The sequence below is a fragment of the Ornithorhynchus anatinus genome, chromosome 4 (genome assembly GCF_004115215.2).
Source record: "Ornithorhynchus anatinus isolate Pmale09 chromosome 4, mOrnAna1.pri.v4, whole genome shotgun sequence".
In the NCBI taxonomy this organism is placed as follows: Eukaryota; Metazoa; Chordata; class Mammalia; order Monotremata; family Ornithorhynchidae; genus Ornithorhynchus; species Ornithorhynchus anatinus.
Window position 1 is genome coordinate 14,620,267 of NC_041731.1, and position 19,541 is coordinate 14,639,807.

General features: G+C 44.3%; 1 protein-coding gene across 2 annotated transcripts in view; it reads left to right on the top strand.

Annotated features, from left to right (window-relative positions):
• Positions 1 to 19,541, top strand: part of DDC (dopa decarboxylase) — a 78,688-nt gene that overhangs the window by 22,677 nt on the left and 36,470 nt on the right. For both annotated transcript variants that reach the window (XM_029064121.2, XM_029064120.2), the window contains exons 3-6: positions 1,769 to 1,882; positions 3,358 to 3,477; positions 11,463 to 11,597; positions 15,823 to 15,966. In XM_029064121.2, coding sequence (XP_028919954.1) covers positions 1,769 to 1,882; positions 3,358 to 3,477; positions 11,463 to 11,597; positions 15,823 to 15,966 — 513 coding nt within the window. The remainder of the gene's footprint in view (positions 1 to 1,768; positions 1,883 to 3,357; positions 3,478 to 11,462; positions 11,598 to 15,822; positions 15,967 to 19,541) is intronic.

Sequence of the window (19,541 nt, forward strand, 5' to 3'; positions counted from 1 at the left end):
CAAAACCGGTCATTTTATCTCCATTTTTTTCTGCATTCCTTTATAAGTACCTTTTTAAAACCTTATGCAGAGGAAAATTTTTCAAAAGTCGTTTGAAAAATCTAACTATTATGCCTACAGACTCTTCTCCATCCATATGCTTATTAACAAACTCCAGCATGTTCTAGTAGAAAAAGCACAAGTCTGAGAGTCAGAAGACCTGGATTCTAATGTGGGCTTCACCTGTTGCCTTCTGTGTGACCTTGGGCAAGTCATTTAACTTCTCTATGCCTCAGATTCCTCATGTGTAAAGCGAGGATTGAATACCCATTTTCCTCCACCCTACGCTGTGGAACTGGGATTGTATCTGGCTTGATGATCTTCTATCTATCCCAGATCTTAATATAGTGTTTACCACATAGTAAATGCTTAGCAAGTACCACGATTATTTATCATTATTCTTTCTAACAAAAAAACAAGGCATGATACCCCTTCCAGAAACTAAGACAGGTTGCTGAAAGCTTCTCTAATTCTACATCGAGCAGATTTTGCCAGGTTTCTAGGTACAGGTGACCTCCACAGGCTGATAATTATCAAGGTCTCTTCTAGAAACCTGATTATAGATGGAACACAAACCCCCCTTCTCAGTGAGATGTGGGAGTCACTTCTCTCCTTCAGTGGGATTGGGTTCCCGGCCTGATAAGGCTAGTGTCCAAAGTGGGCAACCCAAAGAGGGAGGTGGACCCAGGAACAGGATGTTATGTTACTTGCAGTTGGACTGTTTGCTTTTGATCTACATCTCTAGCTATTTGTTTGTTGTGCATCTCTCTTTTGCCAGATCAGTATCCTGCTCTCCATCGCTCTAAACACTTCACTGATCCACATACCTCTCTGCTTAGGAAGTCCAGATCCGCAGCTGGTTCACTCACCTGAGAGCAAATGACACCCCAGCATGCACATCCACCCCCCTCGCCCAAAGTCCAATAAAACAGTAATCAGGCCTTCTCTGGGAAGAAATGATCCTTTTGCTCTTTCTCAGTGTGACACCTCCAATCTTCTTTGTTTCATCAAAGAAATGCTCCATGGATCAGTACTAAGTTGATTTAACTTGATTAACCCAGGCTGAAGGACTCAGGGCCACCTTGTCAATCGGCCCGAGGTTTATGGTTATTGTAAGTAGGATGAGTTTTTAACTAAGTCAGAGAGAATCTATATCTGAGATTTAGCCTATCCATGGAAACTGTAATGTGCTGTTTCCACTTTTGTGAATCATAAAGGGGAAAGAATATTGGTTTTACATTAAAGGTGCAGCTTGCAGGTAAGATGGCTCCATGCTGAAGTCTCCCTCTCAGTGAATCTTATCTCCTGGCTTAGATTTAAAACAAAAGATCGTATTTTTCAGGTCTAGGGAAGAAATTATACTTCCTAGAAAAGATCTACATAATCAAATACCTCAACATTTCCATTTCTTTCCACAGAAGACTGTATGCATATTTCATTTTGGAAAATATTTGTATGGAAGAAGAGTTGATGGCATTGCTCTTGACTAAATATGAACATGATGGACCAAAAAAAAAATCTTGGTTGTCACTTAGTAAAGATCAGTCCTGAATGACTTTACAAACTCTTTTAAAAAGCACCAAATAACCTGGTATCTTTCATGTTGGAAAGAGCTGCTCCTGACTTTTGAACTGACCATCTCCTGCCCAAGAGGTAGTGCCCCAGAATCCCTTAAGAATGGATCACCCATCTCTTTCTCACCTTTAAAATGAACTTTTTCTCCTCCCAGGTGACCCACTGGCACAGTCCCTACTTCTTTGCCTATTTCCCAACAGCCAGTTCCTATCCGGCAATGTTGGGAGACATGCTGTGTGGGGCCATTGGCTGCATAGGATTTTCTTGGGTAAGTGGTGAATTTTGGGGGAAGAAAAAACACAGTCTTTCAAGTATGTGGCACTGTGACAAGCAGACTTTCTACTCACTATCCAGAACAGCAAGAGTGGCAAATAGTTTGTTTTGTTTGTTAAAAACATTCTGTTATTGAAAAACTATGTGAGGACCAAAAGGGGACTCTGAAAAAAAATGTAATTGGGAGGAAATGAGGGAAGGGCAAGACTAGAAGCACAGTTTAAAATTAATCCATGTCGTTAGGTCTGGGGCCTGATTATAGGGAGCACTTATTGAACACCTACTGCATGCAGCACACTATATACCAAGCATTTGAGAGAGTAAAATAGGGCTTGGAAAAATGATCACTGCTTTAAAGGACTTTCCATGCTGATTTGAGTTTAGTGCAGACAGAATCAAAATTCAGTGGGTTGCAATGGGATGCAATTCTGACTCTACTGTATTATCCTCTTCCAAGTGCTTAGTACAGTGCTCTGGGCACAGAAAGCCCTCAGTAAACGCCACTGATCGATGGACTGACTTCGCTCTTTCAGTTAGTTGAAGAGAGGCTCCTATTTATCACTGGTGAGCGCCATTTCTCTATTTAGGTCTGGTTTTATGACTACTCAAACGTAGAGAAAATATTATCCAGGGAAGTGGCATTGTGAGGAGAAATGGAACAGAAGAGGGTTCTTAAGATTACAGACTCCAGTTCCGAAAAGAGGATCAAGGAACCACGGGGATTAAAAACTTGATATCACGTGACCCGAAATCCCCTCTCCTCGGCTTTTCTCCCGCTGCTTCAAAAATTGTGCGGGTTCAGCCTTTGGAGATGAGGAAAGAATCATGTTTGAGAGTTGAGAAATTGTTCTCCTTCTACCTTTAAATAAGGAAGAGAGTGTTTCAGGAAATTAAAGAATGATTTGCAGACAGACAGAAAAACTCCAAGATAAACATATTAGACCAAATTCTTACTTTCAACTTAGGTGGGACAATAATAACAATAGTAATAATTATGATATTTGTTAAGTGCTTACTATGTGCCATACACTGTTGTAAGCGCTAGGGTAGATACAAGCTAATCAGGTGGACACAGTCCCTGTCCCACAGTCATAATTCCCATTTTACAGATGAAAGAACTGAGGGACAGAGAAATTAAGTGACTTGCCCAAGGTCACATAGCAGACAAGTAGCAGAGTTAGAACTCACATCTTCTGACTTGCAAGCCCGTGTTCTTGCCACTAGGCCATGCAGCTTCTCAGACTGGTTCTCTCACAATCATTGCTCTCCTTTGGGAAACTTGATGGGAGATTCACTTCAAAAAAAAATGGTGATGTGACTCCCTGAAGAAGGAGAGTAAACTTTTCTGATTTCACTGAGCAAAAGTAAGGCAACACCCTGCAGATCAAGCACACACTTATTCCCCAAGGAACCTATTATGACTAAGTACTCTCATGATTTTTGGTTCACACTGTCTTCCTTTCCCAACAGGTTGCTAGTCCAGCTTGCACTGAACTGGAAACTGTGATGTTGGATTGGCTGGGGAGGATGATTAATCTTCCAGAAGAGTTTTTAGCTGGGAGAGATGGAGAAGGTGGTGGCGTGATTCAGGTAAGGAGAAGCAAGAAATTGGGAATTATGTTCTTCAGTAAGCTCCTTGCGGTCAAGGAAAGTGTCTGTAATATTGTAGTACTGTATTCTCCCTCACACTTAGTACAATGCTCTGCACACAATAAGAGCTCAGTAAATATGATTTGTTGGTTGGTTGATTAAAACTCTACCCATTGGCCTCTGCTAGAGGCCACTCACATTTATTGAATCCCTACTGTATGCAGATTACTGTACTCTGTACTTGGGAGAATACAACAGGAGTAGGAGACAAGGTCTTTGTCCCCAAGGAGCTTATAGTCTAAGAGGGGAAATGACCAGGCATAAAATGTTTACAGAAAGTGGAAGCAGAAGAAAGAAGCAATGCTATAATGGCTTATAGCAAGGCTGTGGTAAATTAAAGAGGAACATAAACAAATGTGAGTGAATTTAAGTCAGCAACATAACTAAGTGCTGAGAACACTTGTTGGACTAATGCAATCTGGGAAGGTGGAGTTTAATTAGGAAATGCCTCCTGAAGGACATGAACGTCAAATCAATTAGTCAATAGTATTTTTTGAGCTCCTACTCTGGCAGAGCACTGTCTTAAGCAATTGGGAGCATTCAGTTGAATAAAAGCTCCAAAGAGTTTATAATCCAATTGGAGAAACTCAGAGACCCAGAACGTTCCCAAAACACTACAGCTGTTGAAAGCAAAAGTAGACAGTGGTAAATAGGTGTTAAAATATAAACTGAAAATAGGCACAAACACAAGGTATACCATCACGAGGGTGAATGGTGGTTGTTGAATGAAAGGTACCCTAAAATCAGTCAATCAATCAATCAGTAGGATGCATTGAACCCCTGCTATGTGTAGCTCATTGTACAAACACACTTGGGAAAGAACAACAGAGTTAGTAGACATGATCCCTTCCCTCAAAGGGCCTTGAAATTTAGAGTGGGAGACAGACACTAAAACATATTACAGGTGGAGGAAGCAACCAATTATAAAGGTTTGTATATAAGTGCTATGGGGTGGAGGGACTGATTTCCTAAGTGCATAGGGGTGCGGACGTAAGCGCATAGGTGACGCAGAATTCCTTAAGAGGCAGGAGTGTGGAGAAATAGGGTGGGGAGATGAGAAATTAATCAGGGAAAGCCTCCTTGGTGGAGAGGTGATTTTAGAAGGGTTTGAAGATGGGGAGAGAATAGTGGTTTGATGGATATAATAAGGTAGGAGGGAGGGAGAGAGCAGGAGCGAGCAGGAAGTCGTCAGTGAAAGAGATGAGATCGAATGCGTAGTCCATAGGTTTGGTGCATAGGTTTGGTGCATAGAGGAGTGCATTGTGTGGGCTGGGCTCTCCTGGGAGAGGACTGAGGATAGATAGTGGGCAAAGAGTTGAACTGAGAGTTGAACTGAGCGTCTCGAAGCTGGTGGTGAAGGGTGAGTTTCTGTTTGATGTGGAGAGAAACAGGCAGCCATTGGAGGCTTTTGAGGAGTGGAAAAACATCTAAGCACTTAAATGTCTGATCGACCCACACATGTGTTAGAAAATATGGGAAAAATCAAAGTTCAGCTCAGTGGCTACAGAAATGTCCCTGTCTCTGATATTTAACACACTTCATAGCAGTGAAGTAGTATTTATTGAATAAAAGCTACTAGGGAAAAATAGCTGTGATAGAGAAATGACTTTACTCATCTCTTAAAACATTTGATTGTTACATTAAAACAATTCTGAATGTTGAGAAAGGAGGGCAGCCAGCCAGAGCATGGCCTAGTGGAAAGAACTTGGGCCTGAGAGTCAGAGGACCTGAGTTCTAATCACAGCTTTGCCACTTGCCTGCTGCGTTACCTTGGACAAGTTCTCTACGCCTCAGTTTTCACATCTGTAAAACAGGGTTTAAATGCCTGCCCCTCTCCTCCTTAGACTGGGAGCCCCATGTGGGACAGGGACTATGCTCAACCTGATGACATTGACTCTACCCTAGAGCTTAGTACAGTGTTTGGCACATAGTAAGGACTTATCAAATATTACAGTTATTACTGTGATCGATAGGTCTAGCAGCTTCTGTAGGTGCCGTCCCCTGGAGGATGCAAATCTGTGCTCGCTCACCCTGGTTTCCCTAATGCAGTCGATTCTCCTCTCAGTCTTCTGGTGGCTTCCGGAAAATCCCAGGTTGTTTTTGGATGAGGATTTACAAAGTTTTGGGGGGCAGTTCTGGGCCCAGACCCTTTTTCAAATGGAAGCACATCTCTTTCCCTTGGAGTTTAGTGGCCAACAATCCTCGTTCATGCAGCTAAGTGGCTAGTTGGAAGATTAGGACTCTTAGAAGCCAAGAGCTCATAGAAATCAAGGGGCTTCCAGCTCCAGTTTTCTCCCCACATTCTATCCTCAACTCGTTTCCACTCTCCCCTGCCCCAAGGACCAGAAATCCAGGGAGGGCTTTGTCTGGAGTCAGCACTATAACATCTCTGAGGGAAGTGATTTGCTGCCACACAAGATATCTTGCACTTCAATTTCCCCCCTCCTACTAGACTGTAAGCTCATTGTAGGCAGAGAACGTGTCTACCAAGTCTGATATATTGTGCTCTCCCAAGTGCTTAGTACAGGGCTCTGCACACAGCAAGCACTGAGTAAATAGGATTGATCGATTTGATTGAGGTCTTTGCCTGATGCTTCTCCGCATAGATTGCCAATTCTATATATTGCTACTTTGCGGCCTGCGTCATTTCGTTTGCCGTGTTCTTTATAATCCATTTGATTGGCTGTCAGTTCTGAAAAGAGCTTGGTCTGCCAGAGGTGCTGTTTAAATAACATTTCCCTGAGAAACGCACTGAATCCCAGGAAATTATAATGGCAACCCATTGACATGGTAACTAGGGAAGCATGATTCAGTAGAGTCATCTATTCAAAAAGATAAACATCTAAGGCATCAGCAAATGAAACGCAATGTGGCCTTGATCAATGAATGAGCCTATTATGAGAGGACTGAGCCCCTCTCCCTCACAAGGATCCATTGTTCCTTTTGGGAATGCCTAGGATTATGGTATTGGTGGGAAGCTATAGAACAGCTTTTCCATGGGTCCTAGGGCCAGATTTCAGCCTGGGGACCCCGCATTCTAGAATTGTGATGTCAGGCATCACTCGTGGGAGCAAGGAAGGAAGGAGCATAAATGCAGTCCCATTGGGAACAGTGGGAGAGACTCTATTGCATGGGCTCCCGAAATTCACCGTTGTACTCCGCGGAGCTGGGAATCGTATTCTGGTCACCAGAGTAGCAGAAGCAGCAGTAGAATTAGTATTTATTAAGCTCCCATTAGGTGTGATTCACCGTCCTAGACACCGGGGTTGTTCATTAATTCATTCAGCGGTATTTACCGAGCGTTTACTGTGTGCAAAGCTCTGTACAATAGAACAACAAACAGACACATTCCCTGCCCACAACGAGCTCACAGTCTAGCAGGTTCCCTGCTCAGAAGTAGCTTATACTCCACAGGGGAGACAAACATAGAAATATTTTCAACTAGAGAGATGTCAACTAAATAAAGAAAGTGGACATATTCTGTTGGCATGAGGCATGGATCCCTTCTCGTGTTAGAGCCCTGAGGCAGTTCTCCAGATTGCTCCTGTTTCATCCAGTCCCTTTTGCTACATGTGTGTTAGTGATTCTAGGGTGGTATTTAAAGTTCAGTTCCATCCTAGTCTATTCCCCATCCAGCGAGAAGGCTTCCAGTATTACAGAGTCATGAAGGGCATGTGGATATTTCCAGAGCGTTTTCTTTTTTTAGCTGAGATTCGAAGTATCTTTGCCTCTTGGGCCTGAACTCCTCTGTTCTCTGCTGACGACAAAGGGTAATTACATTGACTGTTCACTAGCAGGAAATGTCACCCTTCCCAGCTGACAAGGTTGATTACCTGTAATTTGGAAAGGCCTCGGACATCAGGAAGGTTTAGGAACAGCTAGAGAGGTGTCCATGCTCTTGCTTAAGATGAGACACTTTGAAGTATCGATTCTCTCCCTTCGGCCCTCCTCTCCAAAACAATCAGAAAGGAACGTATAGCAAGGAAAGACAATAGAGGAGTGTCAATCATTTTAGACTCAAATGCCAAACGATAATTGTGCTGACGGACCAATGAGGCCTTTGAAAATTGGCCGTTAATTGTGTTTGAAAGCCCATAGTGCCGTGAAGCCAATTTCCCACTGTGAGTGAGGGGACACTTGAAAAAAACAAAAAAACAGAAGATGAAAGAAAATTTCGGTCTGCGGCTCCAGCGGTCATTTAGCATCAACTCCCACCAATATTTCCTTATGCCTCTTGATCCTGGCTCCCCATGGCAACCATTGTTTGACTTCAATAAAAATAAAGGTATCATTACAGCCCTTATAGCCTAGAGGATGGCACTTTTCAAAGATGTGTTTTCAAGAAAGGAAAAAAAAATCATGGTTAATTCCTTGTGTGGGTTTGCGGGAACATATACTGCATACTGCGGACTGCAGCGGTGGGCTCTTTGATATGCTTGGGAAAGCTTGGCCCATTATGTGTGTTTTTCCGATATTTTTGATCCTTGAGAAAGGGAACTAGTCATTCTTATGGCCTACAGAACCTTCACTCGATAAATGAAAATCCTTACATAATTTGGTTAATGGAGAATGGAGTGAGGGAAGGGAAAGGTATTTGCTTACAAGGGGAAAGATGGGACAACTAGATTCAGTAGCACATCCAGAAGAGAGGAAAATGTCATAAACTTTGATCAACTTGAGTCATGTCTTCATCCCTCTTTTAACTAGTCCTTCAGTCACCCTTTTCTTCACTCTACCTCTTCCAACGTGGCCCTTATTTTTCTGGCTTCCTTCCGTTCCGGTGTGCTGTGGTTTCCAGTTGCACTTCCTCTTCTCTTTTCCTGTCCTGAGACTACACTCGGAAACTCAGGATGGACAATAATCTCTACGTAACTTTTAATGATGGAAGGAATATGATATACTCGCTCCCTTATCCCTTCGCCCTTCTCGTACCACAAACCCTCAGCCCTGGGTCACCCCCAGAATCAACATCTTCCCTCTTCATATCTGACAGACCATCACCCTCCCAACCTTCAAAATCATATTAAAAGCACATCTCCTCCAAGAGGCCTTCCCTAACTAAGCCCTCATTTCCTCTCTTCCACTCACTTCTGTGTCACCCTTGCACTTGAATTTACGTATTTCATTCAACCCTCTCTCAACCCACAGCACTTATGTACATATCTGTAATTTGTTTATGTTAACGTCTGTCTCCCCCTCTAGTCTGTAAGTTCACTGTGGGCAGGGAACGTGTCTGCCAACTCTGTTTTATCATACTCTCCCGAGTGGTTAGTGAGCTTTGCACGCAGTAAGTGCTCAGTAGATATGATTGATTGGAATACCGATGGATGCTACAGTGACAGGAAAACAATGTTAGACTGAGGATGGAATAAAAAGCCTTTTTGAAGTCTAGAGAGATTACATTACTGCTTCCCCACCTTGTCATTTTGGTTTGTCATTCTATCATAGAGGAGATTTAACTAAGTTTATAGGATTTACTTTTCACCAAGAATTGAAATCTAGTTTAAGAACATGAAAAACAATCAGAGAAAATCTTTCCCGTCCTTACCAAGCCCTCTTCCTTTCTTTCTTCCTTTCTCTTCTGATGTCTGACTTACATTTATTAGGTACTGACTGTGTATTATGTTCTTCCCCTTGATTATGCTCTTCCCCTTGTTTTTATTTATTGCCATTGTTCTTGTCTGTCCTTCTCCCCGGAGTAGACTGTAAGCCCATCAAAGGGCAGGGACTGTCTCTGTCGGTTACCGATTTGTACATTCCAAGCGCTTAGTACAGTGCTCTGCACATAGTAAGCGCTCAATAAATACTATTGAACGAATATGGGAATCTCCATTAAAAGCAAAAGATAGACTCCCTGCTCTCAAGAGGAAGACAATCCAATGGGAGAACATGCAAATGCAGATTGTATCCAGGCAGCCATTCCCAAGAGATGACTTCAGAAGGTGGAAAGGGGTTTCCCACTGCCACGTGACAGGAGGCCAGTAGATCAGCAGTGGGCAAAGAGCATAGGAGTTGTGGGTGTGAGGTGTGGTGCTCAAAGACTTTCAGCCCACAGAGAGCTTTTCCGGATCAGATAGACTTCCCCTCCCCGGCCTGGGTTACTAAACTTGACACAGGACAGATTGGGATGAAGTCCTGGAGAGACAGGCATTGTTGGCTGTTCTAGAGTAGCAGAAGCAGCGTGGCTCAGTGGAAAGAGCCCGGGCTTTGGAGTCAGAGGTCATGGGATCGAATCCCGGCTCGGCCACTTGTCAGCTGTGTGACTTTGGACAAGTCACTTAACTTCTCGGTGCCTCAGTTACCTCATCTGTAAAATGGGGATTAAGACTGTGAGCCCCACATGGGACAACCTGATTCCCCCGTGTCTACCCCAGCGCTTGGAACAGTGCTCGGCACACAGTAAGCGCTTAACAAATACCAACATTATTATTATCAGAGTATCACTCTGGCAGTGAAAGCCACATCTTCTTAACCCCTGACCTACTAAGTGGCACTCGGTCAATTAACCAGTGGTATCTATTGAGCACTTATTGTGTGCAGAGCACTGTACTAAATGGTCTGGAGAGCACAGAAACAGCTCGGCCTAGTGGAAAGAGCACAGGCTTGGGAGTCAGAGGACTTGGGTTCTAAATCCGGCTCTTCCACCTGTCTGTTGTGTGACCTTGGGCAAGCCACTTAACTTCTCTGTGCCTCAGTTACCTCATCTGTATAATGGAGATTGTGAGCCTCACATGGGACAACCTGATTACCCTGTATCTACTCCAGTGCTTAGAACAGTGCTGGCACATAGTAAATGTTTAAACAATAGCATAATTACAATTATTATTACAAAATAATTGGTAGATGTGATCCCTGCTCTCTAGGAGATTACAGTTTTGTGGCAAATAAAATCTTACTGAATCCCACCTGTCGCCACTGGGTATCGCCCTGTCAGAGATTGCTCTGAATAATAATTATAACTGTAGTAGTAATTATAGTTATGGAATTTGTTAAGCACTTTCTATGTGCCAAGCACTGTTCTAAACACTGGGGTACAAACAAGGTAATCAGGCTGGTCACAGTCCCTGTCCCACATGGGGCTCACAGTCTTAATCCCCATTTTACAGATGAAGTAAATGAGGCAAAGAGAAGTGAAATGATTTGCCCAAGGTCACAGAGCAGTGGAGCCAGGATTAGAACTCATGTCTTCTGAGTCCCAAGACTGTACTCTTGCCACTAGGGCATGCTGCTTCTCTGAAAGGAGCTTTCTTCATGATCCAAAGAGATGGGGCAGGAAGAATATATCGTGGGCACGGCTGGGACTGTAGTCCTTCTGAGTGCAGAGGGATTTCTGGGACTGCGAACCTGGGGTCGCTGACACTATTTACACAAGGCCACAGTCCCCCTCCCAGCCCCAAGACTTCTTTGAGAAGCAGCGTGGCTCAGTGGAAAGAGCCCGGGCTTTGGAGTCAGAGGTCATGGGATCGAATCCCGGCTCTGCCACTTGTCAGCTGTGTGACTGTGGGCGAGTCACTTAACTTCTCTGTGCCTCAGTTCCCTCATCTGTAAAATGGGGATAAAGACTGGGAGCCTCACGTGGGACAACCCGATAACCCTGTATCTCCCCCAGCGCTTAGAACAGTGCTCTACATATAGTAAGCGCTTAACAAATACCAAAATTATTATTATTATTATTATTAAATGGCAGCCTAACTACAACCTAGCCAACTTCATCAATCAATCCTATTTATTGAGCGCTTACCTGTGCAGCTCATTGTACTAAGTGCTCAGGGGAGTACAGTATAACAGAGTTGGTAGACATGTTCCCTGTTCACAACAAGGTAACAGTCTGCAGGACTGAAGGTCAAACAGAGTTCATTCACAGTTTTATCTCAGGGTTTGTCTCCTTCACTTGTGTCCTCACTGGGCTTTCTTTTTTACCTCAGGGAAGTGCCAGTGAAGCCACACTGGTTACTCTGCTTGCTGCTAGGATGAAAGCCATTCGACACATCCGCTCGAAGAACCCAAAGCTGACAGAAACAGCTGTCATGGAAAAGCTGGTTGCATATGCCTCTGATCAGGTGAACTCACTCGGTCTCACGGAAGATCCGAAAATGTAGCCAAAGCTCAAATTTTCAGTTAGTAATAATAATAATAACTGTGGTATTTGTTAAGTGGTTACTATGTGCCAGTCACCGCACTAAGCACTGGGATAGATCCAAGTTTATCAGGTTGGACACAGTCCTTGCCCCTCATGGGGCTCACTGTCTTGATCCCCGTTTTACGGATGAGGTGGCTGAGGCACAGAGAAGTTAAGCGACTTGCCCAAGGCCAGGCAGCAGCCAACTGGTGGAGCTGGGAATAGAAATCAGGTCCTTTTGACTCCCAAGCCCATGCTCAATCCACTAAGCAACCCTGCTTCAGTGTGGAAAACAGGTGATATAGTGTTTTACCAAGCATTAGAGTATGCGCAATCTTGCATAAACAAACATTTGTGGTGTCTCGGTAAACTTTATAATAATAATGTTGGTATTCGTTAAGCGCTTCCTATGTGCAGAGCACTGTTCTAAGAGCCGGGGAGATACAGGGCAATCAGGTTGTCCCACGTGAGGCTCACGGTCTTAATCCCCTTTATCATTCATTCATTCATTCAATAGTATTTATTGAGCGCTTACTATGTGCAGAGCACTGTACTAAGTGCTTGGGATGAACAAGTCGGCAACAGATAGAGACAGTCCCTGCCGTTTGACGGGCTTACAGTCTAATCGGGGGAGACGGACAGACGAGAACAATGGCAATAAACAGAGTCAAGGGGAAGAACATCTCGTAAAAACAATGGCAACTAAATAGAATCGAGGCGATGTACAATTCATTAACAAAATAAATAGGGTAATGAAAATATATACAGTTGAGCGGACGAGTACAGTGCTGTGGGGATGGGAAGGGAGAGGTGGAGGAGCAGAGGGAAAAGGGGACAATGAGGCTTTAGCTGCAGAGAGGTAAAGGGGGGATGGCAGAGGGAGTAGAGGGGGAAGAGGAGCTCAGTCTGGGAACGCCTCATGGAGGAGGTGATTTTTAAGTAGGGTTTTGAAGAGGGAAAGAGAATCAGTTTGGTGGAGGTGAGGAGGGAGGGCGTTCCGGGACCGCGGGAGGACGTGACCCAGGGGTCGACGGCGGGATAGGCGAGACCGAGGGACGGTGAGGAGGTGGGCGGCGGAGGAGCGGAGCGTGCGGGGTGGGCGGTAGAAAGAGAGAAGGGAGGAGAGGTAGGAAGGGGCGAGGTGATGGAGAGCCTTGAAGCCTAGAGTGAGGAGTTTTTGTTTGGAGCGGAGGTCGATAGGCAACCACTGGACTTGTCTAAGAAGGGGAGATCAGATGAGGTCACTGAGGCACAGAGAAGTGAAGTGACTTGCCCACAGTCACACAGCTGACAAGTGGCGGAGCCGGGTTTCGAACCCGTGACCTCTGACTCCCAAGCCCGGGCTCTTTCCACTGAGCCACGCTGCTTCTCTATGCCACAGATACCTCATCTGTAAAACCGAGATTCAATCTTCCTTCCTCTGATTTAGACTGTCGGTCCCATGTGGATTAGGGACTGTGTCCAATCTGATTATCTTGTATTTACTCCAGCGTTTAGTTCAGTACCAAGTACATAGTAAGTGCTTAACAAGTACCATTAAAAAATAATTACACTTACAATGGAATCGCGGATGTTCGGCCTGAACTACAAATCTTATGAGAAAGCTGAGTGTATCCGTCTGGATTTTAACCACAGCAGTTTTAGTGAGCTAAGAAAATGCACAGCCAATTTATGGTAAAACTGTGAATTCTCATGCTCACAGAATTATATAAAAATTCTTATTTAACATGACTAATTAGCCCACTGGCTCCCCACTCAACAGTTTCTAAAAATGCTAATCCTACCCGAGGGAGATTACCCAATTCACTTTAAAAAGTATATTTTTTCAATCTCCAAGGATGGAAATAACTGAGATAATAGCAATGCTCTGAATCCATTAATCATGCAACAGGATAGGGCCGCATCTGGAAGTTTGTCTACAGTGGCCCGTTAAGATCACGAGGATTTTCTGAATAGACCGTGTTTTATTCAGGCCGTATCTGGATGTGGTAATGGACGGATGTGAATATTTGTAGAAGCTAAGTGAAAAACACGCAAAGAATTATTGCCCCTGTTCAGGGGCAACATGGCCTAATGGAGAAAGCACAGGCCTGGGAGTCAGAAGATCTGGGTTCTAATCCTGGCTCTGCCTCTTACCTGCTCTGTGACCTTAGGCAAGTCATTTCACTCTCTGAGCCTCAGTTCCTTCATCTGCAAACTGCGGTTTCAATACCTCTTCCCCCAACTACTAGAATGTGAGCTCCGTGGAGGACCTGATTATTTTAAATCTACTCCAGCACTTAATACGGTGCTTGGAACATAGTGTTTAACAAATTCCATAATTATTATTTTTTTAAATCACCCACTTGCTCTTCTTCATCTCACCTCCGCTTTTACCATTTCAGCATCCCCCTCAAGAAATCTTCTTTCCTGAAACAAATTGTTGCGTGTCATGGGTTTGACTATTCGAAATGATAACTTGTTAGGTAATAGAAGTAAAAGATTCCGAACCACTTGCTTTTTGGCTAAAATGAGAAGGGTCGGAAATGCAGCTTGCAATCGGATTCCGATTTTCTCTTAGGGATTGTCGATGTTCCCATCCCTTTTCTCCTCTACCACATTTCCACTCTAATCTCCAAATTTTCAAAGCCGCAGAGCATTGCAGCAATAGGTAATCTATGACAGAATGCCACTTGTCTGCTGTGTGACACCGGGCAAGTCACTTCACTTCTCTGTGTTTCATTTACCTTGTCTGGGAAATGAGGATTGTTGACTGTAAATCCCATATGGACCATGGATTGTGCCTAACCTGATTATCTTGTATTTATCCCGGCACTGAGTACAGTGCCTGACACAGAGTAAGCACTTAAAAAATATGAAAAAATGCTGCATTTAGACTTGAGCCATATGGATTTCCAGCTGGGAGAATAGTGAGGGAGGAGCTTCTAAGATTCATGCTCCACAAACTCTATCGTTTTTTGCTGCTGTGGAGAGCTAATTAGAAATAGAGGACAGCACTGGAGGCCTGGGGAAGGAGGATTCATTTTATGAGTAATAATAATAACTATTAAAATTGTGGTATTTGTTAAGCACTTACTACGTGCCAGGCACTGTACTAAGCGCTGTGGTGGATACAAGCAAACTGGGTTGGACACAATCCCTGTCCCACTTGGGAATCCCAGTCTCGATCCCCATTTTACAGATGAGGTAACTGAGGAACAGAGAATTGAAGTGACTTGTCCAAGCCCACACAGAAGACAAGTGGTGGAGCAGGAATTAGAACCCATGACCTTCGGACTCCCAGGCCCGTACTCTATCCACTAAATCATGCTGCTTCTCTTATGACATTACTGACCTTTTAAGGTAGATCTGGGCTGTATTTACCTTCATTATTTGCTTGCTGTAATCACAAGACCTCTCTGCTGGAAATCCAGTGATAAACCTATGGCTTATCTTGGATGCGAAAGCAAAGTAGTTTAAACACGATCACAAGATGGGTGTTCTTGCAGAACCACTCTTGCTGAATATGTTCTATATACTCTAAACGTTTTAGAAGTCTTGGGAAACTTAAGTTACACAGTACTCTGCTTTCTTTTTGATTTTTAAGTGCCACTTCTGCTGTCATATCACGGCAGCATTGACTTTTTTTAATATTCCCAGAGTCAGAAACAAAATAGCCTTTTAGGTGGATGATGATGTTGGTATTTCATAAGCGCTTACTATGTGCTGAGCACTGTTCTAAGCGCTGGGGGAGGTACAGGGTCATCAGGTTGTCCCTCGAGGGGCTCACGGTCTTCATCCCCATTTTACAGATGAGGTAGAGAAGTGGGTCCCCAGAGCGGCAAGCAAAAGAAGGAAAGAGGAAAAGCGATTAGAGATTTTATAATTTGTCACACCATCCCATGCTGTGTGCTGTGTGTGCCCTTGGGCAAGTCACATAACTTCTCTGTGCCTCAGTTTTCTCATCTGTATTATGAGAATTAAATTCTACTCCCTCCTATTTAGATTGTGAGCCCTCTGTGGGACAGGGACTGTGTCCAACCTGATCAACTTGTAGCTATCCCAGTGCTTAGAACAGTACTAGCTAGATAGTAAACACTTTAGTAGTACCATAATCATTATAATAATAATTATCATCATCATAATACTTATTAATAATAGTAATAATGCTGCTACTTTCCTCCTAGTCCCATTCATCAGTGGAAAGGGCTGCATTGATTGGGGGAGTGAAGTTCAAGACCATCCCATCAGATGATAAATTTGCTGTGCGTGGTGCAACCCTGCGGAAGATTCTGGACGAAGACAGAGCTGCAGGACTCATCCCGTTTTTTGTAAGTTCTTGAGAACATGTTCAATTGGTTTCAGGAAAATCTAAGTTCCTGAAGTCCTGTTGTTAAGTCTATTTACCCCTTTGCAAAATGGGAAGCAAAGTGGCCTGAGGAAGCTGAGCTAAGTACTTGTGAACTCACTGACAAAAAGGATAAACCTGAGAGAGGAAATACCTTCCTTTGCCTCTAACTAGACCTCTATATCTAGACTGCATTAGGGCCTATCTCTCACCCTCACTACCAGATTCCCTCCCAATCAATCAGGGATATTTTTTGAGCCCCAATTCATACTGGGCACTGTAGCGAGGATACACTTGGAAGAGAGAGATACAGTTGTAGATACCAATCCTGTCCAAAAGGCCCATTGGTTGGAGGATTCTCTCCCTACAGACCTCCACTCTATCCCACTTTGAAGATGGAAAAATCCATCCTCTGAGTCTAAGATTAGCTACCTCACCAGTCATCCCTCTATACCGCCCTTCCCATCATCCCCACCTGAGAACCCACAGCCTCTTGGTGACCACCAGTGGAAGCAGCATGGCTCAGTGTGGAAGCAGCATGGCTCAGTGGAAAAGAACCTGGGCTTCGGAGTCAGAGGTCATGAGTTCGACTCCCAGCTCTGCCACTTGTCAACTGTGTGACTGTGGGCAAGTCACTTAACTTCTCTGTGCCTCAGTTCCCTCATCTGTAAAATGGGGATTAAAACTGTGCGCCTCACGTGGGACAACCTGATTACCCTGTATCTCCCCCAGCGCTTAGAACAGTGCTCGGCACATAGTAAGCGCTTAACAAATACCAACATTATTATTATTATTATTATGAAGTCAAGGCCTCTCTCTTGACGATGATGGTAGATCTCATTTTCTCAATAGTATTTATACCTACCAGGTGCAGAACACTGCAATAAATGCTGGGGGAGGGCCATAGAATTCAAATACATGATCCTTGCCCTTAAGGCACTTACATCTAGCTGGGGAAGACAAACATTAAAATAAGTTACAGGCAAGAAGATGTAATAGAATATAAAGGTCCGTATATCCATAGGAGCAGCTGAGGAGTCCTAATACAGTATCATCATTTGAACTTGAAGATAGAGTTGTACTGCCTTGGTGGGTCTCCCTCGTTACATTGTAAACTCCTTGAGGGCAGGGATTGTGTCTCCTAATTCGACTGCACTCTCCTAAGTGTTTAGTACAGTGCTCTCTACAGAGTAACCGCTCAGTAAATACGATCGACCGATGGACGGATTGATTGATTGAAGCAGGGTTGGAGTGTCTTGGAAGAGGCTGGGCAAAAATATTTCTTGTGGGGTTCCCTTGCCGAGACATAACCCTTCCGCTTCCTGGTTCCTTGGCTGTAAAGTCCTCTCTGTCCAGGCCGTGTGGAGATCAGTCTGCCTTCTCCACGGAATAAACTGCCAAGGTGTTCTTATCGTCAGCAGTGTGGGACCTGACAAACCTAGAGAAGTAGAGTGGCCTAGTGGATAGAGCACGGGCCTGGGAGTCAGAGGAATCTGGGTTCTAATGCCAGCTCCACCACTTGTCTGCTGCCTGACCTTGTGCAAGTCACTTGATTTTTCCGTGCTTTGATTTCCTTTGTAATCCTCATTTGTAAAATGGGGATTAAAACTGTGAGACCTATGTGGGACAGGTACTGTGTCCAACCCGATTTGTTTGTACCCACCTCAGTGCTTAGTACAGTGCATAGCACATAGCAACTACTTAAAAAATACCACTATTATTAGCATTATCATTATTAATGAAGACAATTGAATTTCTAGGTTCCCAGAAAAATCTCAGCACCAAACGTTAGTGACTTGAGTCTCATTAAGTCCACGAGCAGATCACTTTTTTGCAGTCCACAGTAGACTTTAAAAGAAGATTCCCAGAAAAATCAGAATTGGACCTGGGTTTGGAACGCTTAAAAATCACAGGTCCTCATTTTGACTTGCTCTTTCTGAATGGGTTGTGCTTTTCAATGCGAGGAAGATGACGGCAGTTTTAAATGTTCTTATGCTAAAAACCCACAAGGCATTCCAAATATCAGAGGTTCACTAACGTGGACCTTTGAGGAGACAGGTGATGCATGAGTTTGGCTGACAGAGATTTTGCATCCGGGCCAAGACCTCTAGATTTAGTTGAAAATGCCCCTCCTGAAAAGAATAAAGCTTGAGGGCTATTCTGAGCTGTCAGATCAATTTCTAAAATGCAGCCTCCCTGTCTTTCTCTCCCTGCAAATGTGATTATGCTTCTGTACCTCGGGTTATAAATTAGGTTAAAATCATTGTGCAGTGCTAAAGCAGGGTAATAAGGGCCTTGAGGAGAGCAGGTGCTGTTACTTTCAAGTGGTTTCTGGGAATTAGTACAAGCAGCTTTTTGGCTCATACGTCTTTAGAAAGGGCACAGAAAGATAGCACTTAGCAATGTAAAGGCCATTTTCTCACGTAGGCAGGGTCTTGGTGAAAAATATAATCTGGACGTACACACTCACAAGGCATCCTGGGTCTCTGTTTGTCACAGCTCCATTTGGACTAACGGCTTTACCAAGCCACTGGCCCAGATTCTGGATTCTGGTTCTCCAAGCCACGGTGGGCTTAGAGTCGACCGACAGCCCAGATTATACTGTCTGAGAAACGAGGGCACAAAGAAGTTTTTCTTCAGCCATTTCCTATGTTTTGGTTGACTCTACCTGTTTTGAGCGGTGCATCTGAGCTTCCTGAATAATCAATATGAGGAATTCGGGAAAAAAATATCTAATCGAGGGTCTGAATTACGAAGCCTGGCTGTGGATACCGCCCTAAATTCTCCAAATAACTGCCAGACCCTTCCCTTTCCCCCACCCCTATGGAACAGATCTGCTCTTGGAATCAAGTCCTCTCTAATCCCATGCCGTTTTGGTTCTGTAGGTCAGATCACATGCTGGATTTAGAGGGGGAGACAGACATTTACAGAAATAAGCAATTGACAGGTTCGTAAGTGCTGTGGGGCTGAGAGTGGGGTGAATAGCAAATTCCCAAAGAGGACAGATCCAACTCCAGAAACAACAGGTTGGATCACTCCCAGTGTTTTAGGGTGGCACACTCCTTCATCTAATTCTCCCCCACTCCTGTTTTTCCTCAGAGATCAGGCCACAACGTCATACCCTCCAGGGCCAACGCTAACCTTTCGCTGGCACTCGGCAACCTGGCATTTCACAGCTCCAGCACGGGGGCGGGGGGGCGGGGGTTGGGAATCTTCAAGAAGTGCTTCAGGGAGAAGAAGCTCCTTTGCTCATCTGCTCCTTAAGATGCCCCATCCCTGGACTGAGTCCAGGAGACGACGGTTCCTTCACAGCCGAGAGTTTGGTCCGGAGAGGAGGCATTTTAATAATGTTGGTATTTGTTAAGCGCTTATTATTTTCAGACCACTATTCTAAGCGCTGGGGTAGATATAGGGTAATCAGGTTGTCCCACGTGAAGCTCACGGTTAATCCCCATTTTTCAGATGAGGGAACTGAGGCGCAGAGAAGTTAAGTGACTTGCCCACAGTCACACAGCTGACAAGTGGCAGAGCCGGGAGTCGAACCCATGACCTCTGACT